This window comes from Rhinoderma darwinii, chromosome 1 (assembly GCF_050947455.1).
Source record: "Rhinoderma darwinii isolate aRhiDar2 chromosome 1, aRhiDar2.hap1, whole genome shotgun sequence".
In the NCBI taxonomy this organism is placed as follows: Eukaryota; Metazoa; Chordata; class Amphibia; order Anura; family Rhinodermatidae; genus Rhinoderma; species Rhinoderma darwinii.
In genome coordinates, this window is record NC_134687.1 from 423,113,157 (window position 1) to 423,139,417 (window position 26,261).

At 42.4% G+C, this 26,261-nt stretch overlaps 1 protein-coding gene across 1 annotated transcript in view; it reads left to right on the top strand.

Annotated features, from left to right (window-relative positions):
* ZMAT5 (zinc finger matrin-type 5) overlaps window positions 1–26,261 on the top strand; it is a 38,966-nt gene that overhangs the window by 10,018 nt on the left and 2,687 nt on the right. Inside the window, exon 4 of the mRNA XM_075829784.1 lies at window positions 12,895–12,997. Coding sequence (XP_075685899.1) covers window positions 12,895–12,997 — 103 coding nt within the window. The remainder of the gene's footprint in view (window positions 1–12,894; window positions 12,998–26,261) is intronic.

The following is a 26,261-nucleotide window of genomic DNA, read 5'->3' on the forward strand; positions in this document are numbered from 1 at the left end:
ATAGATCAGGTCCTACTCTTGTCTGTTTTTCGCAGATCATTCTCAGCCTTTCTATTCATTTGGTCCGCTAAAACAACGGATCGCACATCTGTGTGCTGTCCGTCTTTCATGGATCCGTGTACTTCAGGCCTAAATGTTTAATTATGTTGCAGTATCTAAGTTGCACTTGTTAGGGTATGTTCACACGGCTTATTTTCGGGCCGTAAATGGACGGAAAACGTCCGAAAAATTGTCAGCAGAACGCCTCCAAACATCTGCTCATTGATTTCAATGGGAAAAAAGATGTTCTGTTTTCCGATGGGCCGTTTTTTTACGCGGCCGTTTTTCAAAACATCTGCGTAAAAAAACGGCCGTGAAAAAGAAGTGCAGGTCACTTCTTGGGACGTTTTTGGAGCCGTTTTCCATAGACTTTATTGAAAACCGCTCCAAAAAATGGCCATAAAAAACTCTGTGCAGTGAAAGAAGCTTATTTTTTCGCAATCACACTGTGCTGTGGATCATGCTGGGCTGGAACACTAAGAAGTGCAGGACACTGATTAGTCACTGATTGGTCAATGTCATACACTCCTCTGTACAACACCCAGTTGGTCAAAAGTAAAAACACGGCCAGTTCGTCTTTAAGAAACTAAATCTAAAATTGCTCATAACTTGCTCAAAAATGATCGTTTTTCAAAATAAAAACCACTGCTGTTATCTACATTCCAGCGCCGATCACATTATGTAGAAGATAGGGCATTTATAATGTGGTGACAGAGCCTCTTTAAAGGCCTGACCCTCCGTCCATCTGGTCCACCTCCATGATTGCTGAGGAAGACTGCTGGTGCCTTGTTTTCGGCTGTTTAGGCTCACGGTCGTTTTTGAAGTCCCTAGCTAGTGTCAATACATAGGCCAGGCTGCTTCACGTTATTATGTTTAACCTGCCTTTCTTTTTCTAGGTTCCTAAATATGTTCTGTGGCATTTGCTGTATTTATGTTTATAATCTGTCCTATTTGTGGCGGGTTTGTTTTCTACATTTATAATTAGGCCAAGTGATGATTGTCATATGAATGCCTCTCTTACTAATATTTTTCTTATATCTCAAAGCTTAAAGGGAATGTGTTGCCAGAAAAACATGTTTTTTTTAAAAAAATTAAACATTTAGTGTGTGGGTGATTAAACATGGTTCAAATTTTTTTTATTTTTTTCACGAGTCAGGAAATAGTCAGGAAATATTATAAATTAATTCTAATTTATAATACTACCCATTTTTGGTCACTAGATGGAGCTAGTTCCCAAAATTGCAGCATTGCAACATTGGGTTAAAAGCCCTCGCTCTAGTGAGCTCTCAGCATCCCCCCCTCCTTTATCCTGGCTAGTGCCGGGATAAACGAGGGGTTTGAAAGGTTTAACCTCCTACACTGTGTGTCGCCATTTTTTGAGGTAACCCACAGTGTAGTAGGTTTACATACAGTAGTAAACACACACAAACACTAACATACATTGAAATCTCTTACCTGCTCCTGCCGCCGCGGCTCCCTCCGGCCCGTCCGCTCCCTTTGCTGCCGCTGTTCCATGTGCACAAGTCCGGAAGCCGCGACCGGAAGTAGTAATATTACTGTCCGGCCGCGACTTCCGGTCCACAGGAAAATGGCGCCGGACGGCGCCAATTTCGAATAGGACTGTGTGGGAGCGGCGCATGCGCAGTTCCCACACAGACGCCGTACACGGCAGTCAATGGGACGGGAGCCGTTCGCAGTCCCTATGGGACTGTGGCTGCCGTACTCCATGTCTGTGTGTGTCGTTAATCGACACACACAGAAATGGAACAAAAAATGGCAGCCCCCATAGGGAAGAAAAAAGTGTAAAAATAAGAAACAGTAAAACACAAACACACAAATGAAAATAAACGTTTTTATTAAAGCACTAACATCTTTAACATATAAAAAAATTATTTGTGATGACACTGTTCCTTTAATGTGTTATATTGACCTAACCAAAAATGCAGCATGGATCTGATAGCCCAGACATGTAATTAAGTAATCAATATATGTAATCTATATGGGCTGATCCTAGGGTGTGAAGCCAGAAAGCATTACAGATAAATATAACCTATAAGAAACAGATGCTATAAAGACAAAAAGTATGCAAAAATAGAAAAATCTTTATTGAATTACATAATAAAAACACCATAAATAAAATAAGGAATCCATAGATCAACAGATAAAAAGGACAGTACGCTGTGCATCTCCCGAATAGACAGAAAGTACAAAAACGTGCCAATGAAGCACCCTCCAAAAGACCAAAATAAAGTGACCATATACAAATGTAAAAGGTGCCGTATAAGCACATAAGATATACAATGTAAAGACATGTATTGGGTCAGTATAAACATGGAGCAGAACAATTACACAAATAAGTGCATAAGCAGATCAAAGGGATATAACATACCCATAGTGGATGCAGGAGAGAAAACACAGAGAACGTCCGCCCTAACGCCCGTTTTCAGCACTAATTCCTTCATCTGGGGGTGGCGTTGAACAATGAACTCTCCATATTTAAATGGCGACAGGCCAATTGCAAGAGCATATGTCCAGGTGAAAATACACCAATGAAATTAAGTTACCTCACTCTTTAACTATTGGTTACGTTATCCTGGCGAGTAAGGTGGCCGCCCTCCAGAAGCGTCGGTCATGAGGGGTCGGACCCGGACACACGTCAGAGAGTCAGAAGACGCGGTCACGTGAGACCAGAGTCCGACACGTCATGAGCGACGAAACGGAGGCCGGTCACCACGCACCAATCACAAAGCGACACAGTGAGCAGAGAACACAGGACCACGGTATGGGTATATTAGCCCGATAGTAGTTTTAGTACTTAAATACATTAGTCCATTGGTGACCTTAAAACCGCCTAAGAGACCCATATCAAAATAACGTCCTGATCGAAAATACATAATGCGTTTAAAAGGAAAAGTAGGTACGAGACCAAAAATACTAAATGAGTGGAAAAAAAGAAAAAAAACGAGCAAATTAAAAACCACACAAAATAAGTGTAAGATCACAATAATATACAGTGGTTATATAATAATATATGCATCAATCTATAAGCATGAATCAATATGAATATTGATCCATGAGGTGTATCGCGTGGCAAAAATAATACAAAGTGACAAAAATATATGTGTGCATATTTATATATATATATATATATATATATATATATATAAAATGAGAAAATGTGAATAAATAAATACATATACTGCATATGAATACGTGAGAAATAGTACAATTTTCCAATAATGCATATGTAAATATACAAATATCCAGCTTTTAGTTCTCTTTTCCTCAAGAGTTCTTCAATAGTTGCATATGTTTCAACGACATTGCTGAATAAACATGGAAAAACCCATTGGCGCAGAATTATTTAGAGTCCCCAAATAAGGGAGATGGAGATTCTAGTTGTGACAATAGGATTATGAAATATAAATCTAATCTGTATGAAAAGAGATATATAATTACTTAAAATCACAAACGAGATAAAAAACAGAATAACATATACCCAACACCACTAAAATAAGCTGACAATCCGAGAAATGAAGAAAACCCAAAGGTCTTATTGTGGCCCTTCGGATGTACAGTTTCAAGCCTCCAAATCCATTTACATTCTCGCTGTAGGAGAAGTTTCCTGAGATCGCCTCCTCGCATACCTGTATTTGATATGGTCAATACCTTTTACCCTCAAAAGTCTCGAATTACACGAGTGATGGAGTCGAAAGTGTTTGGGAATTGTTTTCAGTTTCAAATCTTCTATTGTTTTGGCGTTCTCTATATCCCTAACATGTTCTCTCACGAGAACACGAGTGGTCATGCCTATATAAATCTTGGTGCACGGGCATGTGGCATAATAAATAACACCTTTAGTGTTACAAGTAATGGGCCAACAAACTTTAAAATTATTCTGGCCACTAGAGTCGACAAAATTCTCAGAGCGCTCAATGTTGGGACAACTTAGACAGTCCCCACACGATCTACAGCCCCATTTAGGACACATAGAACATGTCCTATTTTTTTAAAATTTACGGGTCGTGCTACTATACTTTATAATGGGAACATGACCCGTAAAAACGGCCGGCTGCCCGTGGCCGGCCGTGCCCGTAAGTACGGGTCATAATTACGGGCACGGTCGTGTGTATGAAGCCTAAATAGGACATGTTCTATATTTTTCAGTGGCCCGGGCACTTTCCCGTAAGAAAGTGGGAAGGTACCCGTGGCCAATAGAAGTCTATGGGCACGTAATTACGGGCGTTTTTACGGTCGTGTGCATGGGGCCTTAAGTAATCTGTAGTAGGGTTGCACGATGCATCGAAATATCGATACTATTTCGGTTCAACACCATTAATTAGTGTATTTCAATACTAAGCTGTGTGGCCGCACAGCTTAGTGTTGTAACACATAAATTTAGTCGGAGCCGGGCTGCGGCTGTGTTATACAGCCATTGCCTTGCTCCTGACAGTAAGGGTATGTGCACACGATATCGACAATTACAGCTGAAATTACGGAGCTGGTTTCAGGAGAAAACAGCTCCTGCATTTTAGACGTAATTGCTCGTACTCGCGTTTTGCGAGGCGTCAATTACGGTCGTAATCTGGAGCTGTTCTTCATTGGATTCAATGAAAAACTGCTCCAATTACGTCCCAAGAAGTGTCCTGCACTTTGACGAGTCTGTCATTTTACGCGCCGTCTTTTGACAGCGACGCGTAAAATTACAGGTCGTCGGCACAGTACATCGGCAAACCCATTGAAATGAATGGGCAGATGTTTGCCGACGTATTGGAGCCGTGTTTTCAGGCGTAATTCTAGGCGTAAAAAGCCTCGTTTACGCCTGAAAATAGGTCGTGTGAACCCAGCCTAAGTGTGCACGCGTGGTAAGCATGATCTAATGCAGCCAGCACTGCACTAATCAACTTTGCAGTTCGCCCGCCATGTTCTCTGTCTTCAGGGCCGGCACCGCCGCTCATTAGTGCAGCGCTGGCTGCATCACATCATCCTGACTGCTCGCGCACACCTGTTGTCAGGAGCCGGGCAATGGCTGCATTACACAGCCGCAGCCCCTCTCTAACGGCGGAGATCAGAGAAACCTCTGATCTCCGCCGCTATTCCTTTGAATGCGGCCATCAAAGCTGTGGCGTTAATTACTATAAGGCGGGATTCACACGACCGGGTCGTTCCCGAGCCCGAGTGTCGGCCGGTAAAATCGGCCATTTTGCCCGGCCGGTTTGCATAAAGTTATGCATCCGTGCCGGGCCGGGCAGATCCGGACAGTGACATCAGCGGCAGCTCCTGAAGGGGAATCCCCATGTGTTCGGGGATTCCGCTTCAGGAGTTTCCCCTGATGTCACTGCCCAGATATGGACAGAGACATCAAGCGCTCTGTCCAGGAGCGGAATCCCCGAAAGCACGGGGATTCCGCTCCTTCAAGGAGCTAAAGTGCGGCTAGCACATAGCAGAGTGGGGAGATACCTCCCTGCTCTGCTATAGTGGCGTCGCTACAGTAGCAGCAGCAGCTGCTGCTACTACTACTAGCGGCGCCATCGAAGGTGTCGCCGAGCCAGGGTGCTTTTAACAAGCAGGGGAAGGGAGCCAGCGCAGCGCTCCCTTCCACCTGCTGTACACCCCGGCCCTGCAGCACAGTGTACAGCGATGCCATTCGTCAGAATGGCATCAACTCCTCCTCCTCACATGCACTCTGCGCTGTGAGGAGGAGGAGATAGAGCGCAAGCGCCGGGAAACCCGGCCATCACTCGGAACACATTCCGGTGATGGCCGTGTAATACCCGGCCCCATAGACTTGTATGGGAGCCGGGCGGCCGGGTGCCCGGGCAAAGATAGAGCATGTCCTATTTTTTGACGGCCGGATTTTCCGGCCGTCAAAAAATCGGTCGTGTGAATAGCCCCATTAGGGGTCTATCATTCCTAATGCAGCCGGGTGCCGGCCGATTTATGAACGGCCGGCACCCGGCCGGGAAACCCTGCCGTGTGAATGAGGCCTAAATGTGAAGCACATGGAGGTTCAAAATTCATCACACCACATGCCAGAAAATGGAAGAACTTTTTTTATTATTGTTGGCAAAGTATCATTTTGGTATAAAGGATCGCAATACTACACAAAGCATCTGTATCGAAGTCCAAACTCTGGTATCGTGACAACCCTAATCCATAGACTTAAAGAGACTCTGTCACCATATTATAAGTGCCCTATCTCCTACATAATGTGATCGGCGCTGTAATGTAGGTGACAGCAGTGCTTTTTATTTAGAAAAACGATCTATTTTTACCACGTTCTGAGCGATTTTAGCTTAATGCTAATGACTTTCTTAAGGGGGTTGTCCAGGAAACATTTTTTTTCTAAAAAGTGTCCCTCAGCCTTGGTTTGCCTTCCCTAATACCTCCTAACCAGTTTCTGTCTCTGTTTGATCCCCATTGTCACTGCTGCTCTTTCTGTTTGTTTACATCCCTTGCTTCTGGTCCTGGCTGTTTCCTGTCTTGTAACCCACCATACCCATGATCCCCTGCTGCATCTGAGGAGACAGCTTGCATCTCCTCCCCCCCCCCCCCTTCCTCCAAAACATCTCAGCTATTTGCATACTGCCATGCCCCTCTATGTTCACCGGTCCTTCCCTGCTCTAATTCCAGGCAGCTCCATCCCTGCACACTGTCTTACACACTAATAATCATCATTATCCTTGTGCCTCCATCTATCCCTGATCTAAGTACAGGCACCCATCTCCCTCCCCTGCCCCTTTCACAGCCTGATAAATGTAAGTCTGCCCACTCCACCTATGTCAGACATCTTGGTATACACAATCCAGTCGGCACGTTTTCCTCACCTGCTGCTGGATCTGTTCCAAGAGATCCTGTATTAGGCCCTGAGTTTTTTTTGCAGGCAGAAAATTCTGCCTCAAAATTCTGTCTGGAATTCCGAAGCAGATTTTGATTTGCCTGCACGCCGTTTTTCGCGTTTTTGCCCGCGGCCATTGAGTGCTGCGGGCAAAAACACAGCGAAAAACGCTCTCTCTGCCTCCCATTGATGTCAATGGGGGTCAGAGACATAAACGCCCGAAGATAGGACATGCCACTTCTTTTTCCCGCGAGCAGAAAACCGGTAAAAACGCCTCCGCCTCCCATTGAAACCAATAGGAGGCGTTTTCGGACGTTTTTTGGCGCTTTTTCCGACGCCCTTTCCTCAGGATCGGCCATCAATATCTGATCTGTCAGGGTTCGACACCCGGCACCCCCGACGCTGCTTGCCCTCCATTTCCTTTACTGCTCACATTGTCAATCACGGACACACTTGTAGCGGCGGTTCAAAGTATTACCGCTTTCTCCCATTCAAGTGTATACTGTAATACTGTGAACCGCCGCTACAAATGTGTCCGTGATTCACAGTGTGAGCAGTAAATGAAATGAAGGGGAAGCGACGATCTGCGGGGAGACGGGCCACCACCCATCAGATATTGATGGCTTATCCTGAGGATAGGCCATCAATTTTTGTGGACTGGAAATCCCCTTTGACACCCCAAGAATCATTACTTTATGGAAAGTAGACCCCAAGTTATTAATTTAACGACGTGTAAAATGTCTGCATCATGCGGATGAGTTTTGTAAAATCTCATCTACTTGCCTTGTACTCCGTGTGTTACATGGTGAATTTGGCCACGACACAGGTTGTCCAACCAAAGATTTCTATGTCCCATAGCCTACACTGCAAGTAATGAAATTCAATGTGGTCACGTTGCGACCTACAAGTATGTGCAACACGACAGTTTGGATTTCTTGCAACTGTCATGTCGTGGCAACTTGCGCGTTGCGACACAAACACATTGACTTTTATTACATGCAATGTAGGCTACAGGACATAGCGATCTTTGGCTGGTCGACCTGTGTCGTACGTGGCCAAAGTCGCCGTGTAGCAGATAGACAAATTTATTTATAGATCAAATTTTTATTGATAAAATAGAAAGTTTTTTTTTTAGTTTTTTTACATTACATTATTCTTCTCTCTCTCTGCCAGAGAGGTAGAAGATGCAACTGGTGATCGCTGTGACAGAGACCTCTAGACAGCTGTATCATGGAGCTCCTTACCGTCGGCACGCATGTGATCGCTGTGAAAGGCTGTCACCGCGTTCACATGGCTGAGCTCCTTACCGTCGGCGCGCAAGCACTGCTGGGAGGAGCAATGTAATCGCTGTGACATGCTGTCACAGCGATCACATGACCGGAGACCACACTGAGTGGTCTCCGGGTGAAAGCTCTGTGAAATCAGCTGTCTCTAGACAGCTGTATCACAGAGCTCCTCACAGTCGGCACGTAAGCGCTGCTGTTAGGAGCAATGTGATCATTGTGACAGGTTGTCACAACGATCAGATGACCAGAGACCACGCTGTATCACCGAGTTAAATGCCGCCGAGGAGCAGCAAACCTGCTAACTCTGCAGGACGTTGTGGAACAGCCCTGCAGAGTTAATTGCAGACCGCCCAGACGTGGCTAAACAGATGAGGTAACACGTGGTACAGTTACGTCATTTGTGACATAACTGTACATTCTGATAACCGGAAACAGGAATTTACCTATCGGAGCTAATGGACGGGTCTGCAAAGGAAGTGCCAATTTTGGATTAGCAAGTGGTCACGTGACTGAAGATGGGATACGCCGCTACATTCATCAGATCCAACGTAAGTATATTCCAAAGTTACTTGTTTTGCATTGTTTAGTTTAAGTAAATGTGATTGTTTGCTTCTGGAAAACCCCTTTAATGCCCAACTGGGCGTGTTTTTTACTTTAGACCAAGTGGGCGTTGTACAGAGGAGTGTATGATGCTGACCAATCAGCGTCATGCATTTCTCTCCATTCATTTAGTCAGCGCATAGGGATCCTGCTAGATCAGTATGTGCTGTCTTATACTGACACATTAACGTTACTGAAGTGTCTTGACAGTGAATAGACCTTCCTTCCAGCCAGGACGGGATGTCTATTCACAATCCCGACACTTCGCTAACGTTTGTGTGTGACTTGCAGCAGAGCAAGCGTAATCCCGCGAGATCACGATGTAAATGACAGGTTACAGCGAGATTATGCTTTGCTCTGCTGTAAGTACCACAGAAATGTTAACGAAGTGTCGGGATTGTGAATAGACATCCCCTCCTGGCTGGAAGGAAGGTCTATTCACTATCTAAACACTTCTGTAACGTTACTGTGTCAGTATAAGACCGCACATACTGATCTAGCAGGATCCCTATGTGCTGTGGAAATAAATGGGGAGAAGTGTATGATGCTGATTGGTCAGCGTCATTCCCTGCTCTCCACAACACCCACTTGGTCTAAAGTAAAAACACGCCCAGTTGGGCATTAAGAAAGTCATTAGCATAAAGCTAAAATCATTAAGAACGTGGTAAAAATAGATAGTTTTTCTAAATAAAAAGCACTGCTGTCACCTACATTACAGCGCCGATCTAATTATGTAGGAGATAGGGCATTTATGATGTGGTGACAGAGCCTCTTTAAGAAGGCCATTATTGGCCTGCAGTTGGTTGATTTATGGAGGACCTTGTGTCCTTCTACTAAGGATTTTAGTTTCTTTACAGCCGCGCATAATAGTTATTCTAGGATAGAATATCTCTTCTTCGAATCTGCTAGATGTGTCGTCAGTGTTCTATAAATCTCTTCATGTTGTCAGACCATGCTCCAGTTTTGGAGGAGCTGGCAACTTCCAGTGCACCTTCTAGAGGTTAGTGGAAACTTAAAGGGAACCTGTCACCAGCATTTCACCTATTGAACTTTACTCATCCCTCACTGACCGCTGCTATCAAAAGTTCATTGCCGTTATCCCCTCTCCTAAACTCCTCCTCCGACTGTAAATAACGGTCTGCAAACATTTTGCGCCTTTTATTGTAATAATCCAGTGTCCCTTTGTGCGCACACACCAGAAGAGGACATCAATGCACAAGCGTGGGATATTGTGTGCTGGGGAAAGGTGAGGAGCTGTCAATCAAAAGTAAGGAGGCGGGGTAAACCCGGAAAGACTTGAGGAATGAAGATATGACTCTTATGCTCTTTAGCATACGGTGTGGGAACACTAAAAAAACGGAATACTAAAGCTACAGAGCCGACTAAGAAGACAATTATAGGTTATATAGAAATGATTTTTTACCCACTACTACCAGCTATTGCTGGTTTAATAGGTGAAATGCTGGTGACAGGTTGCCTTTAAAGCATACCTCCACTTTCAGTGAAAGACTATTCTAGTGCAGGGGTGTGCACTATAATCGTTTCTCTAAATCACTTGTATTATCTATCTTGCTTCCAGCAGCAGCATGGACTGTGTAAAGTCTGTGCTGCCGGCAGCTCATAAGGGTATGTGCACACGTTGAGTGAAAAAACTTCTGAAAATACGGAGATGGTTTCAGAGAAAACAGCCTCTGGTTTTCAGGCGGTTTTGAAGCTGAAAATGAAGCTTTTAATTTTGAGGCTTCTTTTCAGACGTTTATTGAGGCGTTTTTCATAGTGTTCAATGGAAAATCGGCTCCAAAAAACACTTCAAGAAGTGACATTCTACTACTTTTTACAGTGTCTTTTTACGCTCCGTTTTTTAAAACCGTGGCGTAAAAAGACGCCCCGTATGAACTAAATACTGTTTTTCCAATTGATTTCAATGGGCAGATGTTTGAAGGCGTTCAGCTTCTGTTTTTTCAGGCGTTTTTCGAGGCGTAAACGCACCAAAATACGCCTGAAAACACTTTGTGTGAACATTCCCTAATGCTGGATTCACACGAGCATGTTCGATCCGTAAAGGACGGCATGTATTTTGGCCGCAAGTCCCTGACCGAACACACTGCAGGGAGCCAGGCTCCTAGCATCCTAGTTATGTACGACGCTAGTAGTCCCTGCCTCTCCGTGGAACTACTGTCCCGTACTGAAAACATGATTACAGTACGGGACAGTAGTTCCACAGAAAGACAGGGACACCTAGCGTCGTACATAACTATGACGATAGGAGCCCGGCTCCCTGCAGTGTGTTCGGTCCGGGACTTGCGGCCGAAATACGTTCCGTCCTTTACGGACCAAACATGCTTGTGTGAATCCAGCCTTACTCTTGAGTGTGAGGCAGAGCATCCTTCTTGTCTCTATGGCTCCTGTATCCAGAACGGCGTTAGAGCTATAATGGGCATAGCACCTGTGAAACCCACCCTTCCAATCTCATCTCCTTAATTAGGGCATGGCCAGTCGTGGCGTATTTCTGCCGACACTGTCCGCATCAATGCCGCACATAATCTGCGTTGCAGATTCTGTTGCGGCTTTGCCTAAAATGTGCAGTAAATTGATGCGGATTAGCCGTTGCGTATTCAGGTCAAGAGTACTTCTTGCTGTCATTTAAAACATTTCATCTCAGTCTGGCTGTAGACCTCGAAACACATAGGTCTAGCCAGAATGAAGAAATATCCTGTTTGTAAAACTAATACGCAACGCAACACACATAACATCTGCGGATTTCATTGCGCAATTTTGAAACTCCATTGAAGTCAGTGGAGAAATTCCGCAAAAGGTGTATGCTGCGGACACCAAATTCCGCACCGCAGCCTATGGTTCGCAGCGGAGTTTTCCGCCACGTGTGCACGAACCTAACTAAAAAGGTGTGGAAACCAAAGGAGAAAATGTCCGCTGCGAGTTTCCGCAGCGGACTGGCCGCAGCGGAATTCCAGAGCAATTCCGCCACGTCTGGCCATGCCCTTATAGACACCTTTTGCCAAATATCTGTTGAAGTCCTAAACAGAGGCTTCTTCGGCTGGGACTAGAACTAGACACTTGTTTTGTTTTGCAGTGAGCAATAAATTGCTGTCCATAGGAATGCATTAAGTAGCTTCAAAAATCTCTTCAAAGTCGCTCCTGACAAGTGTGTAGCTCTGAAATCCCGGCATGTAGCAATTTGGAAAACAAATTGCTAGCAAATCACTTGCCTGCAGCGATTTTGAAGATTTTAACATTTCTCAATGCACAGGGATTTATCACAGCAAGTGCGTGTCCACGCCTAATGTATTCCTATGGACAGCCATTTATCGCTCCCTACAAAAAAGTTCTGTCTAGCCCCCAGCCTTACTTTTTTCTCTCTGCGCTGTGGATGTTTACTCGGTGTGCTCAATAAGGCCCTCTCCACATCGCGTTTATGAATTACGTTTATCTTGGACGTCTGGAAAGCTCCCAACGTACACGACAAACCTGTCCATAGAGCTCCATTGTCCCGAATGAAGCCAAAAGAGTGTCCTTGTGTCCTCCATTGGGTTGGCATACATAGATATACATTCATTTGAAGGATAGAATATATTTTTTAATGTCCTACTGTTGGTTATTCTGCCTCAATTGAAAGTTGTTGGCATTTGCCTTTTCCTAATTTGTAATAATTCCTCCTGTTCTATTAAAGTCATTAGCAGCATGTGTAAAAATGATACAAGATGTGACTACTCGCTTATAAATTAGAAAGAACGCCTCAGTGTTCATGATTTATTAGCCTCCTGTTTTTTTAATTATCATGTAAGGGGCACAGCGCTTTATTTTTCCGTTGGATAAACGCTTGGGGTGATAATTACACGTGTTTATGCTGTTCCATTTTTCATAAAGATTTTGCAGTCAAAACTAAAAGGTGGCACTTTGGCAATATCTTTATTTCATTGCTCTCAGTAAACGCTGCACGTAGTGTGGTTGCTGGTGACCTATTCAGAAATGTAGTCATTCTGTGAGTCATACATTGTACAGCATATGCTCTTACAAGAATAGCAGCTATTATTATATGTGGACCATCAATAAATGATATGATATAGACTTTGAGTTGTATGGTGACGTGTGTTGGTGCTTTCCTTCTTATAGCAGAGAGAAGACTGAGAGAAGAACTAAGTAAGCAGATTCCTCCTTGTAATGTAGAGTCTTGGCTGGAAGAGCGAGCTAAGAGAGAAAGCACACGCAATGACAGGTAAGTACAGCAGAGGGAGCTGATCTAGTTCTGATCAGTGTGTAGAACTGTCACAGCTTGGCTTCACCTTGGCTTCTTCATGTATCTATATCCCCTTCCTGATTTCTACTCTTATTCGTATTATTACTTCTACTGTGTAACAGAAAAGTCTTCTCCAGATTTTTGCTAGAGGTTTACGTAAAAGCGCTTTGGATGGGCTCACTCATTGTAATGTATTATGTCTCTCCGTCCGCTCCACACGTTCTGATTTCCCCACACATCGTAGCTTACTTTGGTCCTTTGGCATTGATCTTGGGGACCAAAGCTATAATCTCGGCTACATTTGTTTTAAACCTAGGTGCAATAATGTATTTAAAGGATAATGCGTTCAGACCAGCTCTCCGTGGTGGAGTCGGTGACTGTTTAGCAGGTCGGTCCATTGATAGGCATACAACACATCCTGATTAACCCCTTCGCGCCGCAGCTGTTTTTCAGATTTTAACTCTCTTTCTTCCCTGCCTTCCAAAAGCCATAACTTTTTTTTATTTTTCCGTCAATAGACTGGTGGCTTATTTATTGCGGGAGGAGTTATAGTTTCTATTGGTAGCATTTAAAGTACCATATAATGTACTGGGAAACGGAAAAACAATTATTTGCGAGCTGAGATTAAAAAAAACGACGATTCCTCCATTGTTTTTTGGGTTTAGTTTTTACGGCTTTCACCGTGCGGTAAAATAACAACTTAACTTTATTTTGTGGCTCAATACGATTACGGTGATACCAAATTTATATAGTCTTATTTTTATATATATTTTACTACTTTTTAGAGAAAAATAGTTTGTTAAAAAAAAAAATTTGATTTGTCACCACATTCTGAGAGCAATAACTTTTTCATCGCGTGACAGCTCATTTTTTGCAGGACGAGCTGTAGTTGTCTTTATCGGTATTATTTTTTGGTACATATAATTTTTTGATCACTTTTTATAAAAAAAATTTCAGGAGCTAAGTTGACCAAAAATCAAAGATTTTGGTGTTTTAAATGTTTGATTTTTTTACGGCGTTCACTGTGCGCGTTAATTCTATATTTTAATAGTTCAGACTTTTACGGACTCATTGATACCAATTTTGTTAACTTTTTTTATCTTTTACATTACTTTAAGAGGAAAAATGGTAAAAAGTTGTTTTTTTTTCTTGTCGGTTTTTTCACTACTAAAAACTTTTACTATTTTACAGTTTTTTTTTTATACATTTCATTAGTCCCTCTAGTGGACTTGAACCAACCGTCATTTGTCATTTTTACAGCCATCTGTTAAACCCTGCCTGTTAGCAGAGGTAGAGTGGAGGCAATCCTGGGGGCCTTCATTAGGCCCCAGGGCTGCCATGACAACTGTCGTCACCCCACAATCTCACTGTGGGGGGGGGGGGGGCGGCGCGATGAGCTGTCAGAGGGGGTCGCCCCCCTCTTTTCAAAGCCTCAGATGCTTCGGTCGCGATTGATCGCAGCATTTGAGGGGTTATACAGGCAGGAAAATCGCGATCGCCCCGTGTGTCAACTGTAAACCACAGCCGACACCCGCAGCGTATGGAGCGCGCTCCATACATTCCCCCACATGGAGGGTTTTTTCTCACAGACTCCTATGGAATCAGTGAAGAAAATTAAACCTCTATTGGACACTTTCTTGCGGCTACCTCCATCTGCTAGTTAAGCTTATAAAATATATATATAATCTGGATTTGTATTTTTGGTGTAGTGTTCTGTAGAAATTTTGTACTTAATTGGTTAATATAATTTATTGATAGGTGCATGGCCTTGACTTCAGTAACAGCATTTTTTGTATCGGTTTTGCTCAAAATTCTATTTCTTAGGTTTCAAGTCAACACCGCTTGAATGTCAATTTAAGACTCCGGGAGTTTTCAGAGTTATGGCTGTTAAATGAAAAACAATTGAAGAGCAATTGGTCACAGTTTAACCCCTTCCCACCTCAGCCATTTCTTGAATTTTCATTTTACTTTTTTCCATCCCTCCCTTTAAAAGCCGTAACTTATTTTTAATCAACATAGCCGATTAAGGGCTTTTTTTTTTTTATGTGGGACAAGTTGCAGTTTTTAATAGCACTATTTAGTGTACCATATAATGTCCTGGGAAAACGGAAAAAAAATCTTTGTGAGGTGTAATGAGAAAAAAACAGTGATTACTCCATTGTTTTTTGGGTTTCGTTGTTACAATGTTCACGTGCGGTAAAAATTACATGTTAACTTTATTCTGTGGGTCAATATGATTACAGCAATACCAAATTCCCTTAGGTTGTTTTTTTTTGTATTTTACTACTTTTACAAAGAAAAAAATATTTTGTTTTGTGTCGCCATATTCTGAGCGTAATACTCGTCTATGTGCTATGCGTTGAAATATAGGGCTATTCAGACATGCGTGAGTTTTCACGCAGCGAGTGTCCATTGCGTGAAACTCACTGCGTGTCCTATATTGGTTCGTTTTCACGCACCTAGTCGCCTATTGTAGTCAATGGGTGCGTGAAAACTACGGACAGCACACGGACGACATCCGTGTGCTGTACGTGTTTCACGCATCAAATACATAGAAAAGCAGAGAAATAAATGTAAAAAAAATGAAATGCTTGCACGGATATGATAAAGTCATGCCACACGCAAAGCACACTGATGTCCGTGTGCGTTTGGTATTGACAAGAAATGCAGGAAAAACGCGATTTTACAATCGTTTAGACTATTACGGACGCGGCAATACCAATAAAGTTTATTTTTTATATTACTTTACGGGAAGAATGGGAAACCAGGTTTGTTTTTTATTAACTGTAAACCCCTTAACGACGAGCGACGGATATATTCGTCACAAGGAGGTGCTAGTTCCTGCATAGTCACCGATATATCTGTCGCTCTGATCTGGTGGGTACTGCCAGTGTACCCACGAGATCAGCGGCAGGAGCACAGCTGTTCTACACAGCCAGACTCCTGCCGCAATCGAACGCCTCTCCGATTCCGGCAGTTTAACCCATTAGATGCCGCTGTCCGTAGCGGCATCTAATGTGTATGACAGAGGGAGGGAGCTTCCTCTGTCACCCCATCGGCAGCCCCGCAACGATATTGCGTGGTGCCGATTGGTTTCCATGGCAGCCGGGGGCCTAACAAAGGCCCCGAGGTCTGCCTTCAGCAACTGCCCTAATAGATTGCCTGTCCGTTTTACACTGGCAGGCAATAATGCTTTGGTATACGAAGTATACTAAAGCATTATATCTGTGATCAAAAGATCGCCCAGTGAGGTCCCCTAGTGGGACAAAAAGAAAAAGTAAAAGAAAAAAAAATTACAGATTCCCCAAAAAAATTACAGTAAAATTAAAGCCACTTTTTCCCCAAAGAGTGGTTTTATTTAGTAAAAGTGTAAAAAAACAAACAAACAGATATATGGTATCGCCGCGATCGTAATGACTCCAACAATAAATTTAACACATTAATTAAACCACTTGGTGAACAGCGTCCAAAAAAAACGTAGTTAATCAATAAGTCCCATGTACCCCAAAATACTACCAATGAAAACTATACGTTGTCCAGCAAAAAACAAGCCCTACATAGACGGAAAAATAAAAGTTACGGCTCTTGGAATGCGGCGATGCAAAAACAAGTAATTTTTGTTTTTTAAACGGTTTTTATTTTGCAAACGTAGGAAAACCTATAAAATCTTTACATATTTGGAACCCCCGTAATCGTGCCGACCCAGAGAATAAAGGTAACCTGTTATTCATGCCGCATAGTGAACGGCGTAAATTTATAACGCGAAAATCAATGCTGGAATAGCTGTTTATTTTAGCAAAGAATTGAAAATAAAGTTAATCAATGTATTATATGCACCCATAAATGGTGCAATTGAAAAATACAACTCGTCCCGCAAAAAACAAGCCCTTATACGGCCATGTCGACGGAATAAAAAAAAGTTACGACTCTTAGAAGGCGACAGTGAGAAAACAAAAAAATAATCCTTGGTCATTAACGCGCAAAAAGGCCTGGTCATTAAGAGGTTAAATAGTTAGTTTTACGTTTTTGTATAAAGAAATAAAATAACTTTTTTATTTTTTATTTTTTTTTAGTCTCCCCAGTGCACTTGAACATGCGATGATTTGATCACTAGTACAATTTACTGGCAGGGCTTAACCCCTTAGTGACCAACAGTACGCCTTTTTACGTTCCTCACTAATGGGCTTTAGGCTAATGCGACGCCTTTTAACGTGATCGCATTAGCCTAAAGTAGCGCCGAAATTAAAGATCGGGGCTCCGTTCTCTCAGCTACCGGAGGTAGCTGAGAGTTCGGGGCAACGACCAGAGACCATAACGAGTGGTCTCTGGTCACGTGATCGCCGTGAATCGCTATTTCACGGCGTTCACGCTAAACCGGCGGATAATCGCCATTTCTCTCTCCTCTCATGGAATAACTCCTTAGAGAGGAGAGAGAACGGGTAAATAGTGCGCCCCCCCCCTCCCACGTCCGATCCCCCCCCGTCCGATTCCCCTTCATGTCCGATTTCCCCCCCCCCCCGGTCCGATTCCCCCCCCCACGGTCCGATTTTCCCCCCCCCAAAATGGCGCCCGAGTGCGCTTTGCATAACTTACCTGTGTCGTCATCTGGCACAGCAACAATCAGGGACCGTTGTGACTGGTCCCTGATCAGGTGATCTCTGTGATAAAACCTATCACAGAGATCACTGACAGTTATTTTCAAAACACAGCCAGGACATGGGCTGTGTTTCTCTCTCCTCCCATTGTAGTTGTTCTGAGAGGAGAGAGAAATCAGTCTAAGTCCTGTGCTGTGAAGAAAGAAAGTGATAAAAAATCATAGTTCTTATACACACACATATATATATATATATATATATATATAATATATCAAATCTATATTAGCGTCAGCGCTAGATTAGCGTCAGCGCTAGTTTAGCGTTAGTGCTAGTTTACCGTTAGTTCTAGTTTAGCGTTAGTGCTAGTTTACCGTTAGTTTAGCGTTACTTTAGGGTTAGGGCTAGTTTAGTGTTCGTGTTTAGGGCCGTTTAGAATTAATGTTACGTCTGTTATATAAAAAAAAAAAATATATAAAAAAAATATATATATATAAAAAAAAAAAAATATTTGTGTCGTTTTTAGGATTTTAGGTTTACTTTAGGGTTAGGACTTATAGGGCATATATATATATATATATATATATATATATATATATACATACACATCTATAAATATGTCTCAGCGTATGTACAGCGCGGAGCAAGCCTACGCCTTGCTATGTTCCGACACTTCTGAAAGCGAAACAGACACCGCTTCAGAATTTGTTCCAGACAGTGACAGTGACGATTCTAATTCCACCGCTGAACCCCATAGTCCTATGGTGGTGGATACGTCAGTCGCTGTAGAGGTGTCAAGTGCAGGGCCGAGTGTTGCAGTCCCTCCCGTGATGTGGGATCCTGCACTATCATTTTCCCCCCAAGTACCCCAATTTGAAGCGACCCCAGGAATTAGTGTCGACGTCCAAAATTTTACCCCCTATAATTTTTTTAATTTATTTATATGTGATACGGTCCTAGACTTGATAGTCCAGCAGACTAATCTGTATGCTAGGCAGTTTGTTCTACAAAAGCCTGCATCTATGTACTCCAGAATGTGGAGCCCCACAAGTGTCCCAGAAATAAAAAAAATTTTAGGCATTACCCTCAATATGGGTTTGGTTAAAAAACCCTCTGTCCGGTCCTACTGGACTTGTAGTGCTGTCCACGCTACCCCTGTATTTGCAGCAGTGATGTCCAGAAACCGCTATGAGGCCCTAATGCGATTCATGCATTTTACTGATAATTCCCAAGTCCCCCCAAGAAGTGACCCAGCTTATGATCGGCTTAATAAATTAAGGCCATTAATCACCCTTCTAAATGATTTATTTCTAAAGTTGTACACCCCTGACAAAAATTTGTCAGTAGATGAATCGCTCATGAGCTTCAAAGGGCGTCTTTCCTTTCGTCAATTCATCCCTTCCAAACGAGCCAGATATGGGGTGAAATTGTACAAAGTTTGCGAGAGCACAACGGGTTACACCTGCGGTTTCAAAATCTATGAAGGCAGGGACTGCCAAATTTATACCCCAGGCTGCCCAGAAACTATTGGCACCTCTGGCAAAATTGTGTGGAACCTAATGGAGCCATTTCTGCACAAGGGGTACCACGTCTATAGAGACAATTTTTATACCAGCGTTGCCCTTTATAAAGCCCTCCATGCTGCAAATACAGGGGCCTGTGGGACAGTACGGAAGAACAGAGTGGGACTCCCACAACAGTTGGTGTCCAGGCGTTTGGGAAAGGGAACATCCATGGCCCTTGCAAGTCAGGAATTGCTTGCAGTGAAGTGGGCCGACAAGAAGGATGTCTACATGCTGTCCACCGTACACACGGACACCACTGTGGCAATTACGGAGAGGGGGGCTACCACTGCAAAGCAGAAACCTGTCTGTGTAACAGACTACAACAAATTTATGGGGGGTGTAGACCTTTCCGACCAGGTGCTTCAGCCTTACCTGGTGAAGCGCAAAAATAAGGCCTGGTACAAAAAGGTAGCAATCTACCTCATCCAGGTTGCTACCTATAACAGTTTTGTTATTTTCAAAAAAGCCCAAGGAACGCTCACTTTCCTTCAATTTCAGGAGAAGGTCATTGAGCATCTCCTTTTTGAGTCCACTATACCGGCACAATCCTGCGAATCTGAGGATGTGCGCAGGCTTTCAGAGCGCCACTTTTTACACCCTATTCCCTCCACTGAGACCCAAAAATATCCCCAAAAAAGGTGTCGGGTATGTAGCAGGCATGGCAGGAGGAGGGATACCCGCTTTTATTGCCCCATGTGTCCATCAAAACCAGCCCTTTGTAACTACCCCTGTTTCGAAACCTTTCACACGGTTGCAAATTACTAGAATTTAACACAAAAAAAAAAAATAGGTTGGGGGCCTTTTTAGGGAGTCAATTTCTTTATATTTTCTTTTTAGTTCGTGGGCTTTCCAAGTAGGGATTATTTCTTGTGGGAGAGGTTGTAGAGCACATTTTTTTCAGACCGTGAAACTAATTTTACCCCTTATGATTTTTTTTATTTATTTGTGGGTGATCAAGTGCTGGAATTAATTGTCCAGTACAAAATCCCACATCCACAATTTTTTTATTTTGACTGTTCTTATGACTATGTCCTGCCACATACAGCTGTTACATTCCTAATTCTGTACCGTGATACGGGCATGATCTTTTTTTTTTATTTGGAGGATCTCTAATAATTGAGCTGTTCCTTATCAATACACCATGGGCTTTGTTACGGTTCTTCTGGAAATACTGACATCATTTTGGGGATTAGTGATCCTTTACTGTTCCTATAGATGGTTTTGGACACTGTCCTTTTATATATTCTGTAGGTGATTGGTTGTTTTGTGCACATAGCGGTTCCTACCTTGCCGGGCAGGGGTCTGTTATGGTGTACCGCGTCACTTGGCACATTCGTCCCTCATAAGGATTGATGGAGCTAAAGAGACGTTGTACAACCAGTCACTGAAAAAAAAAATCCTTGTCATGACAGCCCTGCAGGTGTTCTTCTATCTAGTGAACAGACTCGAATTTGCAACATAGTTGGATACATTTTCCTCCATTTGTTTGAAGATATTGCCCGTCACTCCAGTACAGTTTATTTTTTCCTCTCTGACTGATTTTATATTAGGACAGAATTCTGTCCACAATGACATCATAATGGCACCAACTGCTTCTTCAGCAAGACATAGTCATAAGTACAGGCAAATACGTCTATAGCGACATGTATCCATTATGAATACACGGCTTCACTTCTATTCTGTGCCGCACAAATTTATTAATGTGGCGTATTTCTAACAAAATAACCTTCTACCACGTCTCCTCTATTTCATGTGGAAACGTAATAAAAGCTTGAAGAAAACATTATATACCCATAGTGTCTGAAATGATACCCATTATTTCCTCCTTTAAAAAATTTTTGGTCCGCATGCCCACTACACCACTAGATGAATACCTTTAGGGGTTTAGTTTTTAAAATGGGGTCATTTCTGCGTGGTTTTTTTTTGTTCAGGCAGCTCAATGCCTCTAAATGCATGATATGGGGCCTAGAATTTATTCAATTGTGCCCTGAAAGCCAAAGGGTGCTCCCTCTCTTTTTGGCCCAGCCACACGTCTAATAAGCAGATTATGGCAACAATGAGAGTATTTTTGAAAACAGGAGAAACAGGGTGATAGATTTTGGGGTGTGTTTCTTCATTTTCATGTTCGCTTTACAAAGAAATCGGTCTTCAAAGTGATACTTTTATTAAAAAAGTGAATTTTTATTTTTTTTCACCTGCTATGCATTAAATTTAGCAAAAAACTGTGGGGTCAAAATACTCACTACACCCCTAGATAAATACCTTAAGGGGTCTAGTTTTCTAAATGGGGTCGTTTATGGGGAGTTTCTATCGTTCTGGTAGTTCAAAACCTCTCCAAATATACAGTGGGGCCTAAAACATTTTCAAGCAAAATATGAGTTCTGAAAGCCTCTGGGTGCTCCCTTCCTTTCAAGCCCTGCTGTGTGTCCAGGCAATGCATTAGAGTCACAATGGCGGCATTTTTGAAAACAGGAGAAACAGGGTGATAGATTTTGGGGTGTGTTTCTTCATTCTTATGGTTGCTTTACACAGAAATCGGTCTTCAAAGTGATACTTTTATGAAAAAAGTGAATTTTTATTTTTTTTCACCTGCTATGCATTAAATTTAGCAAAAAACTGTGGGGTCAAAATACTCACTACACCCCTAGATAAATACCTTAAGGGGTCTAGTTTTCTAAATGGGGTCGTTTATGGGGAGTTTCTATCGTTCTGGTAGTTCAAAACCTCTCCAAATGTACAGTGGGGCCTAAAACATTTTCAAGCAAAATATGAGTTCTGAAAGCCTCTGGGTGCTCCCTTCCTTTCGGGCCCTGTCGTGTGTCCAGGCAACGCATTAGGGTCACAATGGGGGCATTTTTGAAAACAGGAGAAACAGGGTGATAGATTTTTGGGTGTGTTTCTTCATTCTCATGGTCGCTTTACAAAGAAATCGGTCTTCAAAGTGATACTTTTATGAAAAAAGTTAAATTATATTTTTTTATGCCTGCTTTGCATGAATTCTTACAAAAAAACTGTGGGGTCAAAATACTTACAACACCCCTTAATAAATACCTTAAGGGGTCTAGTTTTCAAAATGGGGTCACTTGTGGGGGTTTCCACCATTCTGACACCTATGAGCCTATGAAAACCTGGCTTGGTGCAGGAAAACAAAATGTACTACAAAATTTATAAAATTATTACTTAAAGGAACAGTGTCATCACAAATAATTTTTTTATATGTTAAAGATGTTAGTGCTTTAATAAAAACGTTTATTTTCATTTGTGTGTTTGTGTTTTACTGTTTCTTATTTTTCTTCCCTATGGGGGCTGCCATTTTTTGTTCCATTTCTGTGTGTGTCGATTAACGACACACACAGACATGGAACACGGCAGCCACAGTCCCATAGGGACTGCGAACGGCTCCCGTCCCATTGACTGCCGTGTACGGCGTCTGTGTGGGAACTGCGCATGCGCCGCTCCCACACAGTCCTATTCGAAATTGGCGCCGTCCGGCGCCATTTTCCTGTGGACCGGAAGTCGCGGCCGGACAGTAATATTACTACTTCCGGTCGCGGCTTCCGGATTTGTGCACATGGAACAGCGGCAGCAAAGGGAGCGGACGGGCCGGAGGGAGCCGCGGCGGCAGGAGCAGGTAAGAGATTTCAATGTATGTTAGTGTTTGTGTGTGTTTACTACTGTATGTAAACCTACTACACTGTGGGTTACCTCAAAAAATGGCGACACACAGTGTAGGAGGTTAAACCTTTCAAACCCCTCGTTTATCCCGGCACTAGCCAGGATAAAGGAGGGGGGGATGCTGAGAGCTCACTAGAGCGAGGGCTTTTAACCCAATGTTGCAATGCTGCAATTTTGGGAACAGCTCCATCTAGTGACCAAAAATGGGTAGTATTATAAATTAGAAATAATTTATAATATTACATGGACTCGTGCAAAAAAATAAAAAAAATTTGAACAATGTTTAATCACCCACACACTAAATGTTTAATTTTTTTTAAAAAAACATGTTTTTCTGGCAACACATTCCCTTTAACTTGTAAGTCCTCTAAATTGCTCAAAAATTAATTTTTTTTTTCAAAAGTGCTGCCAAAATAGAGTAAAGAGATGGAAATATATATTTAATAAAAAAAATTGTACAGTATGTGTGTACATATGTGACATATTGCAGTTAAAAATAGGGAAAAATGATAATTTTTACAAAATTTCTTCAATTTTTCTATTTTTTAAGTTATTTCCGCAAATCGTATCAGTCTACTTTTACCACTAAAATAAAGTACAACATGTGACGAAAAAACAATGTCAGAATTACTTGGATATTCAAAACTTTCACAGAGTTATTCTCTGATAAAGTCACACATACCAGATTTGACAAATTTGGCTTGGTCATTATGGTCCAAACAAGCTTGGTCACTAAGGGGTTAATAGGAACAGAAAGATGGGGGCCCAAGGCTGCCATAACAACAATCAGCACCCTGCCATTGCTGGGGGGCTGAATGTGTGATAGAGGGGCTTAGATACGGAGGTCGCTATTGACTGTCGAATCTAGGTGCTATCTCCAACCCTGCTGTTACAGTGAAGTGTAGGCCTGTGAGGCCGCTCTATACTCCCCCCCCCCCCCTTCCCGGCCATGGCGTACAGTTACATCAAATGTCGGGAAGAAATACAGAAATAGAACATAATGGGCTCAATTTATAGTTAGACTCTGTTAAAGAGGCTCTGTCACCAGATTATAAGTGCCCTATCTCCTACATAATCTGTGGCGCTGTAATGTAGAGAACAGCAGTGGTTTTTATTTTGAAAAGTTATGAGCTAGTTTAGATTTATGCTAATGAGTTTCTCAATGGACAACTGGGCGTGTTTTTACTTTTTACCAACTGGGTGTTGTACAGAGGAGTGTATGACACTGACCAATCAGTGACCAATCAGTGTCCTACACTTCTCATTGTTCCAGCCCAGCATGATCCACAGCACAGTGCGATTGTGCAGTGAAAGAAGTAAACACGCCCAGATACTAAAAACACAATACACGCCCAGTTGGAAATAAGAGAAAACACGCCCAGTTGTCCATTAGAAAAGCTAATTTGCATAAATATAAAATTGCTCATAACTTAGCCAAAAATGATCGTTTTTTAAAAAAACAACACGTTACTGTTCTCTACATTGCAGCGCCGATCACATGCAATAGGAGATAGGGATTTGATAATCTGGTGACAGAGCCTCTTTAATGCATTTTATTACCTTTTGCCTTAGCCCACTATATAGGAAAGCGCAGTCTGCTTTCTTATACAGTAAAAAAAAAAAAGTGATCTACAAACGCATACTACCCCAATGAAGGCCAAAGGATACTTTTTTGGTCTCCCATCAGGTTAAAAGTGGCCTATGACTACATTTAGCGAATGCGGGTGCTTTCCTGGTGCATACGCGGCACTGGTTCACATACCTTGATGTAAACTTAGCCTTCGTAATGTCTGCTAGATTTCTAGCAATGAAAGTATTTAGCAGAAATGCTCAAAAATAACTCCGACGATCTTAGTAGCGGAAAGCTTGATTATTAACATACTGCAAACTCTAGGGTTTCCACTTGGAAACGGTTCTCTGCCTGCTCGAACAATGAGTTGACAAGAAGAACCCATTCTCTCAAGATATCCAGATACTAAAGTGCTAATAGACTGTTCTGTGGCCCTTGGCCAGTCTAAGATGCACACAGATGTCCATGCTATTGTCACATATCGGTCTTCCCCCTATGATTTACTTTGACAGCAGTGCTGTAAAGTGCAGTTGTGTGATTGATTGATTGATTGATTGAGTCACCAAGGCAGGTATTTGACACGCTGGATAAAAATCTGCAGGCTTTAAGATGCATGTGTGAATATATAGAGTCTGCTCCCAGTTTTTAGATCAGAATAATGGATAAATATGGATCCGTTAAAAATCCCATTGAAATCAATGAGATTTCTAATTGCATTTGTTGGCATCCGTTCCGTTTCATTCATTTTTAATGGAGATAAGGCCCTGTTCACATCTGCGTCGGGCCATTCCGTCGTTCTGCTCAGTCAGAGGAGCAGAAAAAGGGAATACCGGAAGCAACGGTTCCGTTGCACCCTGGCAACCGGCGGCCAACGGAACCCATTGACTTTAATGGGTTCTATCTGCTTTCTGTCAGGGTGTCTGTGGTTTTACCGAAAACATTCGTGCAGCATTCTGCGCTATTGTTTCCGGTAATCTATGCCTGATCTACGACGGATGCCCCTAACGGAGCCCCCAAAGACTATGTGAATAGGCCCTAAAAGTGCAGAGTACAGGACTTTTTTTTTTCTCTGTTCAATTAAATGGATGTCTAACAGATGGGTTATTTTTTATCATTGGTGTCAATGTGTTCTATTTGCATCCATTATTTTGATTTCAATGGAATTTTTAACGGATCCGTTTTTATCCTTGTTCTGATCTAAAAACAGATCAGAGTAACGGATTATACAATGCAAGTGTGAACTTGGCCTAAGGCGTATTTCACATTACCGTTTACTATAAGTTTACCTCTAGGAAGAGCGGTTTGAAAGGTTAAATGGAAAGCAACGGTCCCGTAAGAATTACCATTGATTTCAAGGGTAGGTAATTCTTTTGTTTCCGTGAAAAAAACAAAAAAAAACGGAAACCTAGTGAATGGAGACAAACAGGAAAGGAAATTAAACAAAAGTTCTGCACCTTTTGATCTGTCAAAAAACGGAAACCTAGCAACAGCTCGTGGGCAAGAGTGGTACTGTTTCTGGATAAAAACAGCCATGTATTTCTAGCCTCCTATAACCCTTTTAATAGCCTGTATCTCCAGAAATGCTGTAATGGCTATGTGTGAATGATATTGGCAGACTTTTTTTTAAAATAAACTTAAAGGGTTTTTCCAAGCTTATGAAAAGCACAGTACCTATATGTGTCTGAATGCTCTCCAGATGGTGCCACTATACTAGTTATTTTAGATTTTTATTATTTTGCCCATCCCTGTAAGGCACTTCTGGTTTGATTCTGCCATGACTGGGTGTGTGTGGGATTACCATGTAAAGGACTACAGCTCCCATGATTCCTCTCTCCTCTTAC